The 23,720-nt window shown below is 40.0% G+C and overlaps 1 protein-coding gene and 1 long non-coding RNA gene across 5 annotated transcripts; one reads left to right on the top strand and one right to left on the bottom strand.

The window, feature by feature from the left end:
* Positions 1-11: 11 nt before the first annotated feature.
* Positions 12-20,719, bottom strand: YTHDC1 (YTH N6-methyladenosine RNA binding protein C1). 4 transcript variants are annotated; one of them, XM_066186195.1, is made up of 18 exons: positions 20,613-20,719; positions 16,757-16,858; positions 15,823-16,151; positions 15,336-15,690; positions 13,999-14,088; positions 13,429-13,482; positions 12,726-12,820; positions 10,828-10,936; positions 10,610-10,727; positions 9,647-9,731; positions 7,589-7,755; positions 5,014-5,096; positions 3,563-3,599; positions 3,431-3,470; positions 3,266-3,328; positions 1,671-1,805; positions 831-1,038; positions 12-431 (listed from the first exon to the last, which is right to left on the bottom strand). In XM_066186195.1, exons 1-18 carry the CDS (start codon positions 20,638-20,640, stop codon positions 382-384), a joined length of 2,148 nt encoding a protein of 715 aa, XP_066042292.1. In that variant the 5' UTR covers positions 20,641-20,719; the 3' UTR covers positions 12-381. The 4 variants fall into 4 exon arrangements, with proteins under 4 accessions (XP_066042292.1, XP_066042293.1, XP_066042294.1 ...); XM_066186196.1 differs by having other exon boundaries at positions 12-1,038; XM_066186197.1 differs by lacking the exon at positions 13,429-13,482.
* Positions 20,720-20,813: 94 nt separating this feature from the next.
* On the top strand, positions 20,814-22,899 carry LOC136290658 (uncharacterized). Its single transcript, XR_010721284.1, has 3 exons — positions 20,814-20,997; positions 21,104-21,258; positions 21,829-22,899. It is a non-coding gene; the product is annotated as an uncharacterized lncRNA (long non-coding RNA).
* Positions 22,900-23,720: the final 821 nt, after the last annotated feature.

Below are 23,720 nucleotides of genomic sequence, written 5' to 3'. Positions count from 1 at the left end.
GAAACCCGAAATGGAGTTTTAAACATTTCAATAGTTACCAATTTATTTTTATAAAAAAAAAAAAAAGGTAGCAATGTAGAATACAGCAATATTTTCTGGTTCCACACACGCAGGTTGTGAACATTCCAAGCAATGTGTACATTTTGGAAAGAGACTAGACAAGAGAATTGACCAAAATGTTACTGAACACAGGAAGATTTTTAAAAAAGGCTAAAAATAAGGTATCAATAGTGTCTTCTTAATATTGCTTTCCTTACTGAAGACTGAAAAAAACCCACTTGACTTCACAGATAGGGTGAAAATATGGGGGGGGAAAGAGGTGGGGAAATAAGGCTGCTACAACACTGCCATACCGTCAAAAAAAGAAAAAGAAATCATACTTCAATATTTGCATACTTGATAGCAGCATTCTCCCATCGAACCATATGAAACTACAGGAAGAAAACATCAAAGCAAAAAAAAAAAAAAAGAAGAAAAGAAAAAGGCAGTTATCCATCAGTATTCAAAAACCTAGAATGAAGTCACTAAGTAGATGAACACTTATTGAGAATTAATCAATATCTACATTCTTAGCTGCTTCCAACTCTGTTCCAATAGAAACAAGAAGTTGAGTGTCAGCTTTGTGTATTTTATTTTTGGCCTATTTGAGTTTTTCCAGTTCATAGTTCACTGCATGCTTGGAATAGAGAGGGTCATTATAAATCCTTCTACACAATGAACTTTAAGTAGACAGCTGAAAATAAAAAGTACTACTTGTAAACACACAAAAATACAAGCTTTTTTTGTTTCAAGTGAGCACTGGTTCCAGATAGATTATCTTCGGTATCTACCTCTTTCACCTCTGTCTCTGTCCCGGTCACAAATCCTCTCTCTTTCCCTTTCCCGATCCCGGCCTCTGTCCCGTTCTCTGTCTCTCCGATTATCTCGAGGCCGGTCGCGCTCCCGCTCTCGGTCCCTCTCCCGGGGCCGGCTTCTCCGGCCGCTGACAACGGCTTGTGTGCGGCGAAGGAAGTCGTCTACTCTCATGTCATAGTCGTGCTGTGATGAGAGGACAGCTCTGCTATTTTCTTTCCCAGATCAGAATTCCCTCCCTATTACCTATAGGGCTGACTAACTCTTCAGAAAGCCCAGTATTTAAAAAAACGACAAACCCAACCAAACACGTGTCCAGCATCCATGTGCAGAATCTGGGGTTCAAATGCTAGACACCAGCAAAACCCCTGAAAGCTAAGGAGCCTTTCAAGTCAGCTAACAGAAATTTAACAATCTACCCTGTTTTCCGATGTGCCTGAAAGAAGCTTTTAAACAAAATTCTGCTGATAAAGTAATTTGGTGCCCATGAGCACAAACAAAGTTACAGGCATGTCCTTACTCAAACCGGGCTCAACATGAAAATGTTCAGAGGAGGACAGACTGGAAGCCAATCTAAGCATACACTTCACTTTAAGAGTCTCAGAATTTTTCAATTCTACTTTACCAGGGAGAGAAAGGCTTTTCAAGTTTGCTGGAAGTGTGTAGTCAAGCTAAACAACTGATCTTTCCAAGGAACTCTAATGCATGTCATAAACATGCTGTTTATCAGAGCCAACAAAGCTCAGGCTAGGCTACCCCTGGACCCCACATTCCTACCCCAGCCTGCAAACTTGCATTCCCTCTGTGTGGACACTTACTACTCGTTTGTCTCTGTATCTTGCTTCATGGGGTACAGGATGATGTCCTGAGTATGGAGGGTGAGCTTGAGGTGGAGGTGCATGGTGCTGATAGTAAGGGTGGTGTGGTGGTTGCTCCATACCTGGATACGGTGGCTACAAGAAAGTTACAGGAAGTTTGTTGAAGCAAAGGAATGCACACAAGGAGTGCATCATTCAGATGGAAAACACAGCATCTAAATAAATCTGATCACAGCCTCCTAACTCAACAGCAGACTACGTTCCATTAGGCTGGCATGCTTTACTACCCGTCTACCGTTGCTTGGAGAAGTCTGGTAAACACCCTCCCCACAGCCCAATATCCCTTCCTTCCTTCCTTATTTATCTACCTTAACATGACACCGTACATAAAACTTCTGCTACTTAAATATGGTAGTTTCGGTTTGGGGTTTTTTAAACCTTTGCATATAGAATGTTAATTCTGCCCAAACGAGTGAGCTCTTATAGAAACAAGTCATACTCATTCCTTATGAATGTGTTTCTATTCTAAATTAAAAAAACCTGACTTTGCAAGACAAATTATTTGACAAAATGCTGGCATATCTTTTTTTTTTTTTTTTTTTTTTTAAAACAAGACGTATTTTGGCTGATTTCTTCCATTTCTTCAATCACTAAGATCTTCCTTTGCCATAGTACCAAAGCATCTTTGCTTGCATTCTTGTTACAAAGAAAGTAAATGGAAGCACTGGATTCTAGGACATACTTGGACTGCATGCAGAAGAGGGGAAGAGAAAAAAAAAAAGGGAGTTTCTGGAGGCTTAACTGTGTTTGAAAAACTCTTTTCCTCCCCATCTGACAACCCTGTTTACTTCCTTCAGTAGTAAAGAGCTGCATGTCAGCTGAGAAAATTAAGAGTGTCTCTTCATCTGCCACTGCTTCTTGCTCATTGCCAGCACAAACAAGAGCCAAAAGACTCATTACAGTTATGCAAAATCAGGCCAGGCTTACTAAATATAACCAAAATAATCTCCCTATGACTACTTCTCCTGACATGAAGGCAAAACCACAACTTGCACAAGTGAACTATCTACACAGTTGTAGATATGTACACTCATGTATCTGCTCATCTGACTGGGAAAAAAGTGCATTTCAGTGGAGGCTGTAATACAGGAAGACTTATTTGAATTATGTTGTGCAGCACATTTTGCTCATTTCTTGCATGCTTCATTGCCATAGCCAAAAGCAAGCCACTGCACAATGCTAGAGCCCAGCAGCCCATTCCATGAGCCTCTTCAACAAGTCTGCTGTTCGAGAGCCAAATACCATGAACATTTAGCAGAATACAGCTTGTGATCACACCCCTCCCGTCTAGGATAAAGGAGGGTGTTCTGCTATTTCCTCAGAGCTTACTAAGAATGCCAGACTAGAGTTGAGAGTAAATTTCAAAATACTTGCTATCAGTGTTTTTCCCCTAAAATTTTTACACTGTTACAGCAAAGATACATTTTAGGAAAAGCGAAGAGTTGAGAGCACACTGAATATGCCAGGCTCCGTTAGGGGGAAACAAAAAAAAGCTGTATGCTAAGGAGAAAAGTCAAATTCAACAAGACACAAACCATTCCTTGCCATGGTGGTGGTGGTCCCATGTTGTGGAACTCCCTCACGTAATCATTGTAGGACTAAAATGAAAGACAGTAATATTAAAATTTGTGTTGAGTGTTCCTTGGAAGTGCAGAAAGCTGAATATAAAGTTCCCCAAAAATTTGCATGCAGCAACTTACCCCATTTAAAAATACATCTCGTCGAACTCCTGAAAATCGTCTGTTGGAAATAAAAATTTGTAGAACTAAATCCAACTTATCCATGCAGACAAGTTACCAGGGCATAAAATGAATAACATGAACACACCTTACCTGTCTACTTCGGGATATCTGGGATCCTTTATATACCCTGTTCGAACATCAAGCAGTATTAATTCAATTCACCATCTCATCTTAACAATCTTAAAAATTATATTCATTAGAAAGTATCCTTTTATTTTGTGCCAGCTACAAAATTATGTCTACCTGCCATTACCCTCACTTTAAAAATAACTCTTGAAAACTTACAGCTTCTAACAGACAATGCAGACAATTACTTGTAATATAATGTAATAACAAAAAAGTTACATGGATAAACCTGTAAGAACTTGCACACAGTATCAACAAATATGCAAGAGGGAAACTGTGCAAATAAAGACTTGAAATTTAGTCACATGAATTAGGAATGCACATGAATTTGAAGAGCACTGTTTCCAGGCAGTTAGCATGTGGCTGTTACTACTTCCTAACTGTGTATTCAGTAGAATGTGATCATCTGGGCAACCATTAAAGCTCATTTCCTCATTTGTTTTGGATATAATGCCACACAGGAAATTACAAACAAACTAAAAAGTAACTGGAAAAGCCCCACAGGGCAAAGAATTCTTACAGCTTCAGTAAATCCCTTTAAAGAGCTCAGCAGAATGATACAAAACACCAGCCATGCTTGTGCTAAATTAAAATAGTGCTTCTGAGCTTCATTATCTTTAAAAAATCTTGTCCTGTTTTTTAAACAATGGCCTTAGAAAGATGCAGAGCAGCAACAACACTTTTTGCATGAAAGAATGCAGGCTTTGCAGACAAGCTGGACAGATAAAGGCATATTCATAACAGGTTTAGAAATCTACGACTGAAACAGCGGAATGTGCTTTTGTAAGGGATGTGAACCACAGTTTGGCAGACTAAAGTTGACAATTTCTTAATAGCTGCTTTCTGAAGAAAAGAAAAAAAGCTGCACTACCACTGCAAACATTTCTTTCAAGGGAACAACAGATTTCTCTTCATCATTAGATCCTCTTGTACAATGCAGTGCAACATTCCCCTCCCTAACTCATGTTAAGCTTGTAAAAAAAAATTCTCTCTTAAAACATAACTGAATGTCTACCATCATCTCCACACAAAGGCTGCTAGTCAGGCAGTCTCAGCTGACATTCCCAGGTAGAAATTTCTCAAACATTTTCATTTGATGATTAGCATCTTGACAAGTAGGTCAGATCTATTCTTGTGCCACATTAACACAGCACGTGTGAGGATCATTCACAACAATGTACACAATTCAAGACTCTTGGAAAGGGCTCAGCCTAGGTTAACTCAGCTCTCAAACCAGTGAAAAAGCATCACTGACTTCTGCGAGAGGTGGGTTAAAGCAGCAGGCAGCACTTGGAACAAGTCACATTTTTATATCCCAGTTTTACAAGTATTTTATTTTTGAATTAACAAGGATATACTAAAAGAGAAAACACTTGTGAATTGGTGCACACAAATCTTCACAGTAAGATATTAACCTGGTCTTTGGTGAAACTCAGGGGGATAGTCAATCCTTGGTTTCTTTCTGCTGTTATGAATATCATAATCTTCTGGTCGACGCCTACACAAATTAGATATCAAAGATTAAACAAGGTTGCTTGGAGCATTTGTCACAGCAGAATAACTCACAGGAATAGTTTGAGCTGCCCAGGATATCACTGTAATCATTCTCAACTCTATTTGCTTCAAAATATTCTACAGCTTTAAATCTGAACTGAAAGAATCAGAAATAGCTCAATTACATACACTCCACTGTTACTTTCTGCCTACAGGAATTTTGGTAGTTAAGGAAGGAACTCTACCCAACTGTACCTTCATACCAAACAAAAGGGAACAAATTTGTCTAAACCAAACTCAAATTTGGGCATTAACATTACACTTTCCACATTACATTTTGAAACAAGCTATTAGACAACAAAAAATTTCACAGAACATTGCAGTCAGAGGATATGAAGACTTCTGCATTTGATAGCTATAGGGTAAAGAATTCTTTAAAAGATCTATTTCCATAACATTTGTAAATAAAATTCTGCATGCTTTGTGAAATTGCAACTTTAACTGCAACATTCCTAGTTGAATAGGCCAATTATATTATTTCTAATAATTTCTGTTCTAAGCAATTTACTAGTAATGCCCTGGTGCATTTTACAATTTAATAACACTCAAGCTTCCTAATAATTAAAATAATTAAGGCTCTTTTCTATAGAAACAGCTCTTTGATGGAAGAGATGTTAAGAACTCTGCTCCTCCTTATAAAGTTACATTCCAGTTGCTGTTAGGCTGAAAAAAGAGCTGACAACTAGCTGCTTATTTTGCTCCAAGGTACATAAACATTACTGTACTGGGAGACTCCAGTGCTAATGTAACAGTGTTTCTAAACACAAGCAGCTACAAAACCATTCCCTTCCCACACCCTTCCCCCTCCCCAACAGTATAATTCTTTATGTCAAGACATTAACACTTTCTTAAATTGCTTAATTACTGTGCAACTTGCTGGCTGAGTATTAAGCTTATACAGTATTAAGCTTTTAGTTTTATAAATAGTGACTTCTCCCTCCCTTCCCCAACTTCAGTCTTTAAAGCCCACCATACCCAGTTACTAAGCTTTTTAAAATGGAAGCAGATTCTTTAGTATGAGCAAAAAGCCCAAAAACCAAAGCAGTTGCATCTACAGCAAATTCAAAGAAAATAAAAGCTGGTGTAAAGAATAAACATACCGCTTTCTTGTAGTTTTGAGAGTGCATTTACGACCGGTATAAAATATGATAGAAACAGTTCATATAGTAGTCCAACTACTGACTTTAAGCTGTAAGCCACATACATAAATGGAGGCCCTGGCAGGCTTGAGAAGGTGTGGTGGTGTTATATGTATAGTTTGCAGTCCATTGCAAAACCTTCATTTGTATATACTTTATTGCACTGGAAACCTCTTAGCTTAACTCCAAAAGCCATCTTGGTGTTCAGTCCTTTAAAGCCAAAAATAGGGGGGCGCTGCCAGGTTTCCTCCTACCTACTCGTTACAGTGTCCTTTTTTTAAAAGCTCAAGGAAATGGGGACTCTTGTTGGGGCTCTGTACCTACCACAGGACGTTTCCACAAAAAGGAAACTTAACCAAAGGTTTCAGCCCAAACCATACATCAGTCTGTATGCAAAGTGGCTACCACGGGGAAAAGGTGTTTGGCAGAAGGGCTAGTGTCAGTTCTTTGCAAAGACTTCTCCAATTCTGTAACAAGTTATACCCCCTTTTTTCTGGAAAATGATGTTAAGTTCATATAGCAGTGATCAATAACCATGTCGATCCTCTAAAAATACTTTAAGTCCACAGGTACTGCCAGCATCTGGAAAGGTTGTATATACAGACACAGCAACAGCCATTCTTTTTGGTTTGTTGCCGGGTCTCCAAGGGCCACTTGATCCCTTTTGGAAAGAACCTACTGTTTTCAGAAGCTCAGCAAGATGTGTGAATTCAGTGGTTACATGTTAGAGAATATTTGGCAATAGGGTTAACACATCACGGTGACACAATTTGAAACAGTCCCAATAATGCTCCTCTTGAATATCAAAATAACTTAAATATTTTATCCTCAAAATGAGGCGGCATCTTCTGTAAAATTCTAAGTGATCCTTATAAAAGTCCCATATTTGATAAGGCTTATCCAGAGACACACCTGAAAGAAAAGGCTTTTACAAGATATTAACACATTTTTGGCATATAAATACTTCCTCCTCTCCATCTAGCCTGCTCATAATCAAGCCAAGCTTACCTACGGCTAGCATTACATGTTGCATTAGCTCAATAAATGATCTAAACTAAACTAGAGACACAACTTTAAGAGCTTTTTTCTGCAAAAGCAAAGATCCCCATTTTCCTCTTGAAAAATGACAGACCAGGGAACCATGTGAAATCCTCAATGAAGCCACAAACTTGTCCATGCAGCTTGATTTGAGGATTTTCTCTCTTCTTTATCGCAGGGAAAGCTTTGACGAATCACATTCCTCCATCACGTTATTCTGACACATGTGCCTATTATCAGTCCAAAGAACGTTTCTAACCTTCCCACATCCCGAACGGGGTCTCGACGGGATGGGCGTCCTCTTGATCGGGGTTGTGAGTGCATTCTTCTCTTGTGCCTCATTTTATGAATGACTTGATACAAGTCAATACTTTCATCAGGAGGGAAGAGGAGACAAAGTTGGGTTCCACATTCCGGCTCAATTTCCTAGAATTAGTTAGAAGTTCAGTAGTGGTTCATAAACTGAAGAAATGAAACTCTCCCCAAATACACTGACAGCAAACATTTAAGGAAAAAAATAAAAAGGACACTTCAAAGATATTTCAGTATCACTAGAGACAGCAAAATTCACTTACGTTACCTTTCACTCTTTAGGCACTACTTAGAATTTTCATAAAATAGTCCAACACTTTGGGTAACCATATCTTCCCATGAGACACAGAGGCCACATCACTGTTTTGCTATAAAATCAGAGAACTGTTTTTCATCACAAAGAAAATGATCACCTATTACAGAAAGAAAAGTGACACACGTAGGAAAAAAAAAAATCCATCCCAGCTTCACATATAAAGCCATGGCATGAGGAAGTTGACTACTACCACTCAGTGTGAGTTCTTCATCATATGGTAGACAGGTCCATGAAAATATGAACTCAATGTCTGACCGCAGTCAAAACAAGGTGTTTGTGTGTTCAGGGTTATTAGGAAAGGAACACGGAATAAAAAAGTCATTTTATCACACTGGAAGTTTATGTTCCACACACACCTTAAATACTGGGTGAAGTTGTGCCTCTGAATCTCAAAAAAATAGGGGGACAACAGAAATGGAAAAGCTTCAAAGCAGGGCACCAAGAATAACTGAATGCGTGCACCAATTACTACATGCAATGACTGAGCAGGACGGATCTCCCCATCCTAGATCAGGAGAGAAATATGCAGTAAAAGGGGAACAAGACGGAGATAATGGGACTGTCGAACACCACAAGTTGTCTGGGGGAGAAAGGGACAGACACCAACTTGCTGACTCCCTCTTCCAGTACAAGAACGTGGGCCATCAAATAAATCTAGCAAGAGCCAGGTGCAAAACAATCCCAAAAAGAGCTTCTTTAAACAGGTGACAGAAGGCCTGCAGAACACCTTCCCAAATGATGTCCTAAAGGCAGAACTTCAGTGTACACATCCTCAGAACACAGATCCATTCAGAGTTGTGCAAATATAAATGGATAAATGACAACCACTTCAGGAAATAACCAGACTTGAAAAGTAGGGAGAGCAAGCAACAGACCAGATGCTTGTCCAGAACACAACAGTACAGTAATTTGATGAAAAAAGCTGAAACTCACATCCAGATTGCAAGTCTATTGTGGACAAAACATTAAAAAAAATTATTTCCTTGACCATTTAACAGAAGCTAAGTTAACTGAAATACTTTTTTTTTTTTCCCCATGTTCACACTAAACTAAAAACAAGACCAAAACTGTTGTTTTTCTCCTGCTTCGCAATAAAGCAAACATACCTGTGGGCAAAACAATGCAGCATGGAATTGACATTTTCCATACAGTGTGGAGATTACCTCCCACTTTGTCTTAAGAAAGCACAACCTGTTATTTTACCCACAGCTTAGGTACGTGGTGACAGCAGCAACATACCTGCACTCTGGTATCAGACAAGACAAATAGCCAGCCCCACTTAAAATTTGCTTAGTGTATATTCTATAATGGGAGTCTATGCCTTAAGCAACACAGTATATATAAAAAGATGCAATGCAGAGCACAACTGGAAATACCGGAACGTTTTCTTAAAACCTGATGCTATGTGGTTTGCACACCATACAATGCAAGGCACATTACATTTCAAATTCAAAATATCACACAGTTTTGAAGCAAACACTGTTTATCATGAAGATGACAACAGAATTGGCACTGTATTGTTTCCTTTTCCTTCTTCCACAACAGCATTAGAAAGCAGCAGAGTGCCTTTGCCACAGCACTCCACTGCAAATAACTGCTCTAAAAACACTCCTAATCTCCTGCATATTCAAAGCTGGAAGCAAGCACTAGAGGATGTCAGTTATAGAAAAAAAGTAAGAATTAACAAACCTGTCCATCGCGTCCAATCTTTACTGGCTTATGTTCGTTCCAAGGATTGGTCAGGTGAGCAGACTTAGTGAACGGCAATTCCCGCCTAAATATGCAAGTGGCACCATTTATAGTTTTGCCTCCATTTTTTTCTTAAGAAAATAATTTAAAATGTATACAGCAGGAAATTACATATAAAATAATCCTGTTATCCTTTGTACTGTCAGGTCTTTGAACATATTATTATGTTCTACATATTAGTAACTGAAGATTTCACTTTGACTTATTCTAGTAGTAACTAATATAATCCGTACTATGACAGGCTCTCCTTTTAAAGAAAGCATTTTGGTCTTTGTGCAATATTGAGATTGTGCTTACTTATCATCTCACCATCTGAATACACTGACCAGTCTCTATATGTGGTAGCTCTTGGGACCTACTGAAATAAATGCCCGAGCACTGACCTAACTATGAAACAAGAAGTGCTCTGAGCTGGAGGTGGGAGTCAGTAGCTTCAAGAGGACCTTTCCAACACAGATTTTTCTCTAATTCAAAGTCTCACTTTTCCTGTATTTAGTTTTTCTGGCAGTCCACAGTACTTGTACAACCAGGCAATGTGTTTCACAGGACTGCTTAAAGTTTTTTTCCTTAATAGAGATTTAAAATCTTTTCTGTAAGAACATACCCAGTTAAATCAATGAACATAATGCTCACAACCTGAACATTATGCAATACTTGCACTATTTCATATGTCGTTTTAAAACAGTAGTATTTTCTTTGCTCAGTCAGATCAAGACAGATTTGTCCTTACATCAGTTTTTTTTTTTTTCTTTTTCATCCACAGCTGTCTATTCAAGTGAGTAGTGAGGATAGATCTCTGGTTGAATCAAGTTTCAGAAGGATGCCGTTGGCACTTGATTAGCATGTGGTAATGATATTATAATGCCTTGTTACTAACAGCAACATAAATGCACAATTATTTACCTGCAAATCCAGTCAATTTTAAAGACACCTCCCAACATTTTTGCATTCATTCCTGCAGGCAGCACCCAATGTATAGGTGATCCTCCATGATGGGACTCTGAAGATAATCTTGCAAACCCTAAAGGATTTTGTATGAATTGTAACAAAGATGCAACAGAAAGGCTATTGCACATAAAACTCACTTTCACTCACCTTGATAACAGCTCATTTTTACTTACCTTGGAATTTGCCACTCTCTCTTACAGAAAATATCAAAATAACACTCCTTGCTGATCTAAATGCAGCATTAAGCTTCTTTTCATTCACTGGAAGTGTTGACCATACTCCCTAAAATAGAAAAACACCCAACCCCATCACCAAAACATAAGAATTCATCTCGAATGATTTCACTAACATATATATATATATAACATAGATGAGGAAAACAAGACCAAAATAGTGTACTGGAATAGAAGAAAATAGAAAGAAAAAGGTATTGCTAAATTAATTTCCTTCAAGAAGTGTTTTAGCCTGCCTTATGCTAAAACTTTTAAAACACTGACTTTTCAATATTTTTTTGAACACTGAAGATGCATTTTGACCATCTATAAGACTTCCACTGTAATTATAATGACAGGCAGACAACTTAAAAATAGGAAGGGTGGAAGTTTTCATGTATGTTTCAAGTGACTTAGGGAATTTATGTATTATATAGCACACAGAAATTATGAAAACCAACAATATATACGAAAAGGTGGGCAGGTAGACTTGAATATAGTATTGCAGATTTGTTGAGGACAGTTTGCAGACTTTAAAACTCTTTCAGTGAAGTGCCAGCAACATGAAAGACACCAGAGTAACACTTTAAATTGGCAAGACAAATCATTTTGATTAGCCTTACACACCTACTACTACTACTACTACTAAGCAGTATCTTTTCCCTTTTACCAGCTGTTATGCAGCCACACACAATAAAACCCACCCTGTTTTAAGGTACCAACAGAGCTAAGATATAGAATAACAGTTTATTGAATTACTCCTCTGTCCACCTTTGGGCAAACAAGCTTCAGCCTCAGAATGTCATCTACATACCAAAGGCAACGTTCCTTCCCTTGTGTTTTTTTAGTGAAGGTAAGTATTCATGCCCTATTCTGAACGCAGATCAATGTTTGTGTCATTCTGGCAATTCACTATAGCCACCAGAGAAATATTTGGGGTTTTTGCTAGCTTTCAGTCAGATAACATGGCTTTTGGCTGCCTGTAAAGCCCTGCTGTGAACTGAACAAAAGCACCACAAAAGCAAGTTTCATGGAAGTCCAACATCAAAGCACTGATGCCTCTACACTGAGACACAAAGCATCCACTCCAATAACTTCAGTAACAAGGATACTATTGCAGCTCCATACACAGACGGAGAACAAAAAAGGATAGACTCCTTCACAGAGCTAAAGCAAACACCAGTCAGAATGGTGTTCACTGCACCTTCAAAGCTGGAAGGAAGGGTGTAAACCAAACATGCCCAAGACTGTGAGATTTGTTTAATCATTTTAATGCAATTTTCATCCTAATTTAAAAAATCCTCATAAATAGAATCACCTACTTTGCGTATACTGTGTAACAGCAAATCAAGTATTCTCTCGATAACCTGTTCCAAAGAACACGTGCCGATACAAAACCACTGGAGTGGTGCAATGGACACCTAGTGCAATTCCTCAACAGCTGAAATCCAGTGCTCTGGAATCCCTCCCAAAGAACTCACTTATACCAGCACTGCCAGGCATGCGTTTCCACACAACCTTCTGAACCTTCTCAGAATACAGCAATATGAACAGAGGTGCTGATGGAGGGGAGAAAAAACCAGCCCAGCATTCCTGATGGAGGCTGGCTTAGGATGTTATAAAACAGACCCTAACGCAGGCTCTTTTTAACCCTATTCTTGCCAAGATAAATGGCCAATGGTCTAGGACCTTTTCTAGGTTACAGTGGAAGCAGAAGAACCAAGGCACAGTAACTTTTGTTGCTGCATCTACCGAGATCTGTGAGATAAAGAGAATAACACATCTAACCACACACTCTTCTTAACTAAGGTGGGTGTGTCTGAAAACAAAGGGATCAGTTTGAAGAAAATTCAACATACCTTTGCCTTAGCAAGCGATACATTTTCATGGTTATTACTCTTGATGAGAAAGAACCTTGCATCTTGGAGAATGTATTTAAGTTTACTTGTTTGGTCTGAAAAGAAAACAAAGTATCAAATAAGCTGAACTGTACATACTTACCAAACATGTTGCTATGAATACAGAGAGTTGTTTGCTTCCTTCAATATACACAGTATCCCACCCATTTCCTATCTATGTATTATCACAGTCAACCACCCAACTTGAAGTCAAAGCTGCAGAGCACAAAATGCCAGGGGAAACCAAACCAAAACTAAAACTTAGATATCCAAGTAAAGAAAAAAGTAAAGTAAAATCAGCATGATTCAGTGATGTTCCGATATGTAGGACTTATTTTCTTGCTTAAGGATCTTTGCATAAATGAGGGGTAACACTTGTAACAAGCACAAACTGTTCAATAGAGAATGGTGAATGCTGCTCCTCTTTGCAGTTTTAAGCACAGCCTTTTTAAATTTGCTGCCTCTGCAAAGAGCACAATGACTGAACTTTTTGCATATCGCTCTCAAAACATGCAAAAGTAGCTCAAGATTCAATTATCATGCTCAGAACAATGACGTGCTCAAATTGATTTATATCAGAACATCACTACTTACAGGTAATTTAATCAACAGAGACAATGGCTTGCTATGGGGCATGCATTAAAAATTCAAATTTAAATGATACCTTTTTGGACAGCACGAACGGAAGATGATAATTTCTCATGCTTCTTTTCTGAACCTGTGTTTAGCCAAAGTACATTTGTTCAGATTGAGCCTTAATAGAGATAATATACAATTTCTACAGCCTTGTCCCATACAATTTTCATTCATGACAAATTATGCTTTCTGGCGCGCACCCACACACACAAAAAATACTATTCAATGCGCACGAGTGGTTTTTTTTGTTTGTTTGTTTGTTTTTGTTTCAGTTTTGGGTTGTTTGATTTGGGATCGTTTTTTTAAAATCGTATTTGAACAATTTCTTACTCAGAAAACTAGTCACTGAATCATCATCTTCCAAGTTAAAAAAAAAAAAAAAAAGTGAAATTTCCACTTAAGCAACAGAATAGCATTAAAGTAACAAGAAAGCCTACTTCCCCCCCCAAAGGTATCCACACACAACATGCCAGAAGTCAATTACAAATTATACAAAGCTACATACCCCATAAATCTCTACAGCCAGTTACATTTATTTTAGATTACACATTAAGATTTGATGCAAGTCACAATGATAAGCAACGAAAGGGAAGAATACCTGCATATGATTCTGATGCAGAACTTCCACTTCTGTCAAAAACAATTGGAGAGATACCTCTAGCTCTCTTCCTCTCCTTCTTTTTCTCATCTAAAATAAATGATAAAAAATAAAAGCCGTATTTTAAACACAGGCACAGTTGAGATTAAAAAGTAATGAGACAGGAAAACAGCATCAGTAGAAGTGAAGTTACCATTTGGCTTGCACATTAAAATTGTGGTTGCTGCTACAAAAACTATCATGCACAAAAGAAGCAAATGCTAGTTACTCAAGCTTTTCATTCACAAAAGGAAGATGAATGGCACAAATCTAATAAATCTGTGCAATGTTTAGAGACAGAATTTATTATTATTATATTTTTAGTAAGGGTGGGTTAGCACTTCTTTCCAGCCTTCACCCAAATGTGCAACATCTAGCACAAACTGTGTAGCAATAGTGATATGAGCTCATTTGCTCAGAGCTTAAAAAATGGTAAGAGACAGGAAAACACTGTGGCACACAGGCAATTATTTCCACTCCTAAGAAAGTGTTTCGTTATACCACAGAGCTTTTTAGAACAGTTATTACAGCTTCACTTGTCTTTAGGTTACACCTCGCTGTCTCTAATTCCAAACAGCAGAGCTGAGCTAAAAAAGGCAGCATATTAAGCAGGATGACCACCTATGGAGACTTCAGACAAGGAAGATACACAATAGGAATCTTAACAGGATTTGCAAGCTGCTTTCCTAGAAAAAACAAACAACGAACAGCCACACTCAAAAGTATTTACGTCATTAGCACTTCACATCTGTAAGTTAGGACCAGCTACAATATACAAATACAACTGTTTCTAGTTTCTGCTTAAAACATTTATTCTACCCTAAATTTGCCCTAATAGGTAGTAATTTCAACTTAGATTTAGATTTCCCATGATGAACACAGCCACTATTTAAGATTCAGCCATTCTTCCCCAGGGATATGGTGGTTTTACCACACCAGTCTACCTGGTCACTCATCTAGATGGATGCCAAACAGCTCAAAGTTAAATTAAAATGAATTGTGTGGAAAACGAAGCCATTAGATACCCAAGAAAATACTAATTTTAGTGTTTCAAAGCATTGAACAGCAATGCCAAAGCAGTCAAGAATACAGTGAATCCTCAACACAGTAATCTGGATATTCACAATTTTGTTTTACTACCTTCCAGTACATTTTTTCCTTGCCTAAGGTATTTCATAATTAACATCCTCCTGACTTCTGCTACCACAGCTTACTTTTGACATGGTCAGGAAGTGATTATTTTTAAAATTAAGCCAAACTTTCAGTGGCAAGGCATTTCACATTAGCATGCTGCCTACCTGATGCATCTGAACCAGACCCAGATCTGACTGACCCATCTGTGAAAGAGGCAGATTCAGATTCAGAATCGCTGGCTTCACTTCGTGTGTCATAGTCATTTCCTTCCTTCTGATCCCTCTCATCCTGTTCATACTCTTCTTCATCTTCCTCCCCATCTTCTTCCACCTCTTCATCCTCCTCTCCTTCATCATCTTCCTCTTCTTCCATTCCTTCCTCCTCATTCTCCGTGTTGCCTTGTTCAGAGGAACCACTACTGCCAGTCTCGTGATCTGAACAATATTCCTCAGAGTTCACCTCTTCTTTAGAAGAATGGCTAGATCTGCTTGGTCTTCTATCCACATCATGCCTGATTCTCTGATGTTTAAAGAAAAAGTGAATCAGCAGTCATAAAACATTGTCAGGATGCACACACAGTCCTAAGAGAACGTGCCTTACAAAAGTCTCATAAAATTGCTTTATTTATAAGGCAGCAAGAATACTTAATACCTCTGAACCATCCGGTGTAGAAGACTTTGCCCTTCTGTCACTATCCCTCTTCCTCAGGTAAGATTTTTCTGGTTGTCCTTTGTAAGGTTCCCTGGAGCTGCTTGACATTCGCATCTTTCGATCAGCATCTGGGCGCTTGTTTCTGTCCGACCTCGGATACTCCTCAGTCTTGTATTCTGACACTGGCTTTCCTTTCGTACTCACTATCCTCTTGTTATTGCTGACTGATGAGCTGGGAGGCTTTGGCATCATCTGCCTCGAGGAATGCACAGAAGGTTTTTGCCTCTTGCTTTCGGCATTTTCCATCCTGTCAGTTTTTCTTTTTGATCCTTCAATAGAAAGAAATATCAAGTTCTGTGTTACTTCTGATATCAAAACAAAAACTGTACAGAGGCTCCTACTTTCTCGGTTTTAGGTAATTATCCTGCTGCAGTTACAGGGAACATCCTCCAGTTGTAGGCTTTGCAGCAACACTCAAAATTGCCCCTTAGGAACAGCTCATGTTCTAAAACACGTACTTTACTTCACAAGAGGTAGATAGTTCTTAGATTTTATACATGGAAATCCTAAATTAAATGCTTATGGGTTTGGCCTAAAGCCAAATCAAGAACTGAACTGGAATCAGACTTTGCAACCCCTTTGCTCCACTTTCATCTCACTTCATTGAGCCAAAAAGGACAGTCATTTTCTACCAGCAAATGAATTCAGAACAAGCCAGACTCAGCAACTGCTCTTGAGACAAAAAGAAATGGATTTGACTGTTTGCTTGGAGGGTCAGGTGAAAAAACACATGTCCATGAAATAAAGTCTTTTGGAACCCATTCACTCTTTGAACCAAGTTATAAAATCCACTACTTCAAAGACTAACTGTACTAAGAGAGACATTTTTTACCACTCATGTTTCTGCACGACATCCACTACCAAAGTCACATACCCTTTTTCTCACTTTTGTCTTGCTCACTGTCGGGGTTATACAACTCATCATCCTGGTCAGGAGCATCAGTCAAAATGTCATCCAGAACATTCAGTTCACCATCTGAAAATACACAAAAGAAGTCAAAACCAACCATAAAAAGTCTGGATATGTAAACTACAGAACTAGTATTTACAAATCCAAACACTTCCTTTAGAGCTACAGATCTGCAACAAGGCAAAAACTGACATCTTCTTGATTTATTTCCACGCTTTCATTTGGAAGGATCAAGCAGAGCAAATAAAAGAATTAAAATACGTCACAAGATGCATTTAGACCTCTAACAAGGTCCAAGTTGGCTCCTCATGTCACAAAAGCTTTGCAGGAAAGCTGACCTACAAATGAAAGCTGAACATAAAAGTCTGTATAAGATTTTAGGAAAAGGGAGACCAGGAGACAGTCTGAGTGTCATAAGTAAAGAGGAGGGACCCTTATCCCTGCAAAATTCTGAAACTTGCATGTTGAATTATCTCTCCCCCACTATTTTTGTTGTCATTGCTGCTTTGTCATCCACTTACACATAGAAAAACACAATGGGGAAAGCAGTACTTAACTTGCTGCATCATTAACTCTGAGCTGTTCTGAAAAAAACACCCCACAACTTGATCAAAAGTGCAAGTGTTAAAGAAAATTCATGCCAGAAGCAGTAAATGACCACACCTGCTCACAAAACTTTTAAAATCTGTCCCCATTTCTGGCTGTTTCACTTTGCCTGAAACCAAAGGGGATATATGGTGATTCTATTAGAAGAGGGAGCCATGAGCTTTAGGGTAGCAGATCTATATTCCAAACATTTTAAAAAGTAAGAGTGAACTAGGCCTAAGCATGCACAGGGAAAAATAAAAAAGGTACTCATTTTGGAATCTCTCCAAAATTCTCAGTTTTTCCACTTTGCGATTGATTGCATTTTCTGTGCTCAGGAAAAAGAAACCAGAGTAAACTCCAAGGATTCAGCTAGTCTACAATATCCGTAGCAGATGCAGGTAAGGACTTCTGTACTGCATGAAACTGGGGTAATGCAGCAAATTAACTCCTCCAGAGCTTGGCAGCTTGGCTATCTCAAAACATTGAGCTGAGCCACAAAAGAAAAAACCCCAAAAATAATCCACATTATTTATACTAAAAATAAATTAGTATCATAATTGTCTTTCTACTACATACTTCCAAATCTGAAGTCAGCATGTGCAGTAACTTCTCTGCTTGCACTTCTTCACATTTTCAGTGGTAGGGGAATGCAGAAGTGATCCCTGGACTGCTCAGCTGGTGTCTCTAGGACCACATCAATGCAAAGGAAATGGTGCAGAGAAGTGGATCAAACCTTTCCCTGGCAGTTCACAATTAGCAGGCATTTAAATGCGACACAAATGTGCATCATAATTCTCTTGGAAACAGAGAGAAAATCTCCTTTTGTTTGTAGACACCTATACATCCACAGCAAACATTCTTGCTGTGACTGATAAATATATGAGAGTCAGATTCATGGCTGTGCAACTGCCAAACATGGGATGCAATTTCCTGGCTTGTATTCTGCTTGCCCACAGGAAGCCTGGCAAGTCTAGAGCACAAGGTTTTTTTACTGGACACTTAATGAAAAAGAAGTGCACTGGGATTAGAAAATCAAACATATCATCCATCTCAAATCACACATATTGAACCTCAGATTCGTTTCCCTCTTGGTGAGACAACAACAAAAAGTTTACTTGAGTAAACTACATTTAACCTACCTACTGCAGCAGCATTCAAAGGTGCTAAAAAAGTCCCGTATCAGCTCATTCAGAAGTAAATGAGAAGGAAAAATTAACAGAAAACCCAACTCTGATACACACTCTCTCCTAAATCCCTTCCAGGTTAGATGGGCCTCATCTGCAGCTGGAACCTTAAAAAGAGTGCAGGAGACAGGAGCAGGATGAGTTACCCCATCTCCTTCTATAGGCACACCGACCTGATTTGTTTAGAAACACATTTCCAGGTTTATTTAGCAGCCTGCTTCCTGTCTCTCACTTGCACTGGATACACGGCTTGACTGACTAGCACAAGATGATTCCTCTCACTGAACTGCCACTGTCAGAGAGGTATCAGGAAAAACACAAAAGCAGAAACAGAAAAATGGCAGAGGACAGGTACTTTATACCACCACCACTGAAGAGGGAGGGACCAAGTGAGTTCTTTCTGTGACAGATACTCCCAACAGGGCTCTCCTGACACTTGGCTTTTGTGGGATCCTTCCATGAACAAATTTAACTCACCCAAAATAGCAGGAAGGTAGCCTGGGAGGCCATTTCCTCTGCCGAGCAGGAGAGTTAGAACTATTGGAAGGGTCAAAGCAAAAATCCGAGTTGGCACACAAAAGAAATAAGACTCTGTGATTTCAAACCAAACAGGCCTGCAAGCCTTATTTCTGTCTTTTTAAAGTGGTAAAACAGCATTTCTCTTCCAATGGAAGCACTTACAGCAGAAATCAGTTCAGCTGCAAATGTGCATCAACACCTGCTATTCGGTCAAAATAACCCATTTCATATGAGAAATAACTAAAAACTAATTGAAGTAAAAATATAACTTGACCACTGGCAATGATTAACAAACACAAAAAAATAGAATTCAAGCCCAACTGGATAAATAATTATATGAATTGAAATTTATGGATGACAACAGCAAACATTTAAAATTCACAGCTCATCCACAGTGGATGAGCAGATCTGTTTCAACACAGTCTGATCATATCCTAGTCTACCAGTCTTATAATAATACCATTAAGGATCAAGCACCACTAATAATTTTATTTATCAGTTCTAACAAAATCCACTGGGAATTTTCCATGCCATATAGCTTCACAATAAATATCAGACAGTAAACCTTTACGACTTTGAAAAGCCATTTTGCGGACACATATCCTGCAAAAGGCTTTACACGAAGCACCATTCTCCACAGAAATCCAAAGGAATGCAATCCAAACCACAATACCCTAGTGATACTTCGCCCTTTTCATAAGTCCGCAACTCTCTGCACTAACCACCAAAACCGCAATCTGCTACACCTAACTTTGGGTTTGCGGCCTAAAGAGGCTATTTTGTGAGGACTGATCAATATAATCTCACAGATGACGTGCGGATCACTTCAGCTTCCGTGAATAGCGGTAGTTAGTTATAAGAGCTGTGATTCCATTATTCGACACTAATTACCCCAGCTTATTATTATTCCTGAGTAATGACTCTGAAATCGCCCGATTCCTCTAACTCAAGTTTATTTACCCACAGTGCCCAGAAATCACAGCTGACTGCAAAAAGCCGAGCAACAATCGCCAAAATAAGATTCCAACACTAGTATCTGCTTACTGAAGTAACTACATCCCACCACAGAAAATCGTGCAAAAAACCCCAAAACCAAAACGGCCCAGCGATCCAAGCAGAAACAAAAAGCCGCAATAAAACCAGAAAATACTTTCTGCGAAAAGACAACCTGCAGTAACTCCCTGTCGATAATGTAAAACTTACGGCCCACGAACTTCTCCGTCTTCCCGCTGCTCGAGTCACCTTGCCCCGAGCCCGCTACCGCCGGGACACCAAGGTATGAGGGGCCCTATTCCCTCCTGCCCCCCAGCAAAACACAGGGAGCGCTTCCGCAAAAAAATCATCTTCGAGGGGTCACTCCTGACCCCGCCGCCCCTCCGCTCCCCTGGAGGAGACGTTCGTCTCCCGGGCTGAAGGCCCAGCACCAGCTTCCAAGGTGGCCCCGGGCACGGCTCAGGCCCGATCCCCGCCCGAGCCTTCCCCCCCCTCCCCGGCGCCTAACGCTCGCCCCCCTCTCTACCGCCACATACCCTTCTCCTCCCGGCTATCCGTCGCCATCCCGCCGCCGCGACGAGCGCCTAAGATGGAGGCTCCCTCTTCCTGCACGTAGCGCTTCCCTCTTCCCACAGGGCGCCGCTTTGTTTACGCTCCTCGCGTCAGAGCGCGCCGCGGGCGGGCGGTGGCGGCGCATGCGCCACGCGGGGCGCTGAGGGCGCAGCCGACATGTCGGGCCCTGGCAGAGCGCTGGGCTGTGATCACCCGGCCGGGCAAAGAGCTGTAGGGAGGGAAAGGAAGAGGTTTTTCTGCTCTCGGAAGTGCGGAAAGCTCGCGTTTCTCGGCGTACCCGTGCTGGTGTGATAGCCGTGTGTGGTGTTGGATCCCTTTCTGAGAGTCTTCAGTGGGGCAAAGTTAACAGTACTTACTTAACCCCTGGTGTTTTGTGTTGCTGTTCCCTGGTTTTCTCTTGTATTTTACCTTTTTCCCCCCTTCTCATTGTTTTTTTCTTTCTCCTGGCAATCAGGCCAGTTCAGAGGAGGGATACCAAGCTGATGAGGAGGCTGGAGCACCTCTCCTATGAGGAAAGGCTGAAAGAATTTGGATTGTTCAGCCTAGAGAAGACTTTAGAGTGACCTAATTGTAGTCTTCCAGTACTTGAATGGGTCTGCAAGGAAGATGGTGAGAGACTTCTTACAAGGATATGTAGGGTGAGGACAAGGGGGAATAGCTTCAAAATGAAAGAGAGTAGGTTTAGGTTATAGATCAAGAATAGTGTTTTTATGATGAGAGTGGTGAGGCACTGGCACAGGCTGGCCAGAAAAGCTGTGTGTGCCCCATCCCTGGGAGCGTTCAAGGGCAGGTTAGATGGAGCCCTGAGCAACCTGATCTAGTGGCAGGTATCCCTGCCTGTAGTAGAGGGGTTGGAACTGGATGACCTTTAAGGTCACTTTTGTCATTATGTGAATTATCAAACAAGTGTGCTTTATCCATGTACTTTTTTTTTTTTTTTTTTTTTTTTTTTTTTTTTTTTTTTATCACTTTGGAGCATCACTCTTTTCTACCATAACGTAGGTGAAAAACTTACCACTTCATCTTAGTTGCCCTTTCGGGCAGCTTATGAAGAAACTTGGGCACTAAGTGGCATTTGCTAGTTTATTAGTATGTACAATACAAGTAGGGGATCAGGCCACAGAATGGGTTAGGAAAGGCAGGTCTTTCTTGACTAACCTGATCTTCTTTTATGACCAGGTGACCTGCCCATTGGATGAGGGAAAGGCTGTGGATTTGTCTGCATGGACTTCAGTAAAGCCTTTGGTGCTGTGTCCCACAGCATTCTCCTGGAGAAGCTGAGAGCCCATGGCTCACCCAAAAGAACAGGAGTCTCAGGGGAGACCTTGTTGCCCTCTACAACTACAGGAAAGAAGGGTGTTGGGGGTTGTCCCCTTCTCCAGGCAAGTATCAGCAGGATGAGAGGAAATGGCCTCATGCTGTGCCTGGGGAAGTTCAGGATGGATATTGGGAAGACTTTTTTCACAGGAAGGTTAGTTAAGCCTTGGAATGGGCTGCCTAGGGAAGTGGTACAGTCACCATCCCTAGAGGCATTCAAAAAATAACTGGCCATGGCACTTACTGCTACTGTGTCGCTGACATGGTGGTAATTGGCCAAAGGAGGGGGAGATCTTTTCCAACCCTTGTGATTTCATGATTCTGTGATTAAGGCTGTGTGTAATTTGCAATTAGGAAGTAAAGCTTGTTTTGTCCACTGTGGTTATTTATATGTTTATATCTTATTAGCTGATATGCTACTGTTATAAAAGCTCTACCAGCTTTTTTTTTTTTTTTCTTTAACTGGAGTATATAGACTTAGTTAGGTGAGTAATGCTGTAGACTGTGGGATGACTTTTGTTTTAAAGGCTGCAGGTATTCACTAGAGTAGCTTGATAGATGCAGCTTGTCAACTTAATTGCCTTGAATTCCCCCCTCCAAAACAATGCAGTTCCAGGAATCTTCACTCCTGATATTCAGTGTGTTTGCCTGTGCTCCCAGAGTGGACAGGTTGTGCCTGATCAGCACAGCAGCTGTTGGCTAACTTGAGGGAGCACTTTTCCTTTCCAATGAGGGGGGCTGGAGTGCAAAAGGCACTCTGTAGCACTGCTTGGTGTTGTCTGTCTCATTTCAAAGCTGTGCAAGCAAAGTCTGAACAGAGGATGAAAGCATGCCCTGAAGAACGGAAGTATTTCTGCAGAGAGAGATGATGAAAGATGGAATTATGTGATGAGGTGAAAATTAAGAGGTGATTGTGATGTTTTACAGAACTAAATAAAGGTACCTATTCTTCAACTTTGTATTGGCTTCTTGATTTGATGAAAGGTGATTACTACTGTAGTGCTACAACTTGAATTCATTCAACATTTATCCCATTTATCTGTTCTCTGGAGTGTTAAATAGGCAGGACTTGACACTAGTAGTTTTACTGGCACTTCTGATTCTGTAGTCGAACACTGAAGCATTTCTTGTGTGTCTGTTCTGATCACATCAATCACCACTTGGGTAAGGTGCTTGTGGAGTGACCTTTCAGTGTCTGTTATGCACACAAATTTGTTTAACTTTATTTAACAATACCTGTATTTTCTAATTTTACTAGAAATAACTGTGTGATGTTAACTTTGCTTCCTCTTTTGCTACCTATGGAAAAAAGGTCTGTTTGCATATAATGCACTAGATGGTGCTGTCAGCACGAGTTAAATGGAAGGGCACTTCTGCGGGGCTGCTGCTGGTGTCAGTTTTTGTACTTCTCTTTGAATCTGCAGGTGCACCAAGACAGCTTTGGAGAATACTGTACTTTAAAGCCCATCATGGACCTTTTGGTGGGTTTCGTGCCTTTCATATGGGATAACATTCAAATATTGGTAGCATGAGTCCAGCACTTCTACTGTAATATGTTGTGAGTGGTAGTGGGTGAGTGAGCATAGCTGCTGATGCGTTTTTAAAGGATGTAATGGCTCTTATATAGACTAAACCATCTCCAGAGGTCCCTTTCAGCCTTAACCATTTGTATGTTTTATTTATTGATGGGCTCTTGTTCAAGAATTATAGGGTAAGAGAGACCCCTTAGTGCAGCAAGCAGCTGGTAGCTGTGG

Source organism: Chamaea fasciata, unplaced genomic scaffold (assembly GCF_029207755.1).
Source record: "Chamaea fasciata isolate MVZ Bird 193981 ecotype frontalis unplaced genomic scaffold, bChaFas1.0.hap1 SCAF_6, whole genome shotgun sequence".
Classification (NCBI taxonomy): Eukaryota; Metazoa; Chordata; class Aves; order Passeriformes; family Sylviidae; genus Chamaea; species Chamaea fasciata.
Note: the sequence above shows the minus strand (reverse complement) of the source record. Positions and strands in the feature narration are given on the sequence as shown.

Bases quoted from the DNA above. Each gene is read 5' to 3' on its own strand.
- YTHDC1 (XM_066186195.1), bottom strand. From the start codon at position 20,640: ATGGCGACGGATAGCCGGGAGGAGAAGG. The intron at 16,859-20,612 runs GTATGTGGCGGT...GTGTATTTTCAG, and splicing joins GGATAGCCGGGAGGAGAAGG to ATGGTGAACTGAATGTTCTG. The intron at 7,756-9,646 runs GTTTGTTAATTC...AACTAATTCTAG, and splicing joins AGATTGGACGCGATGGACAG to GAAATTGAGCCGGAATGTGG.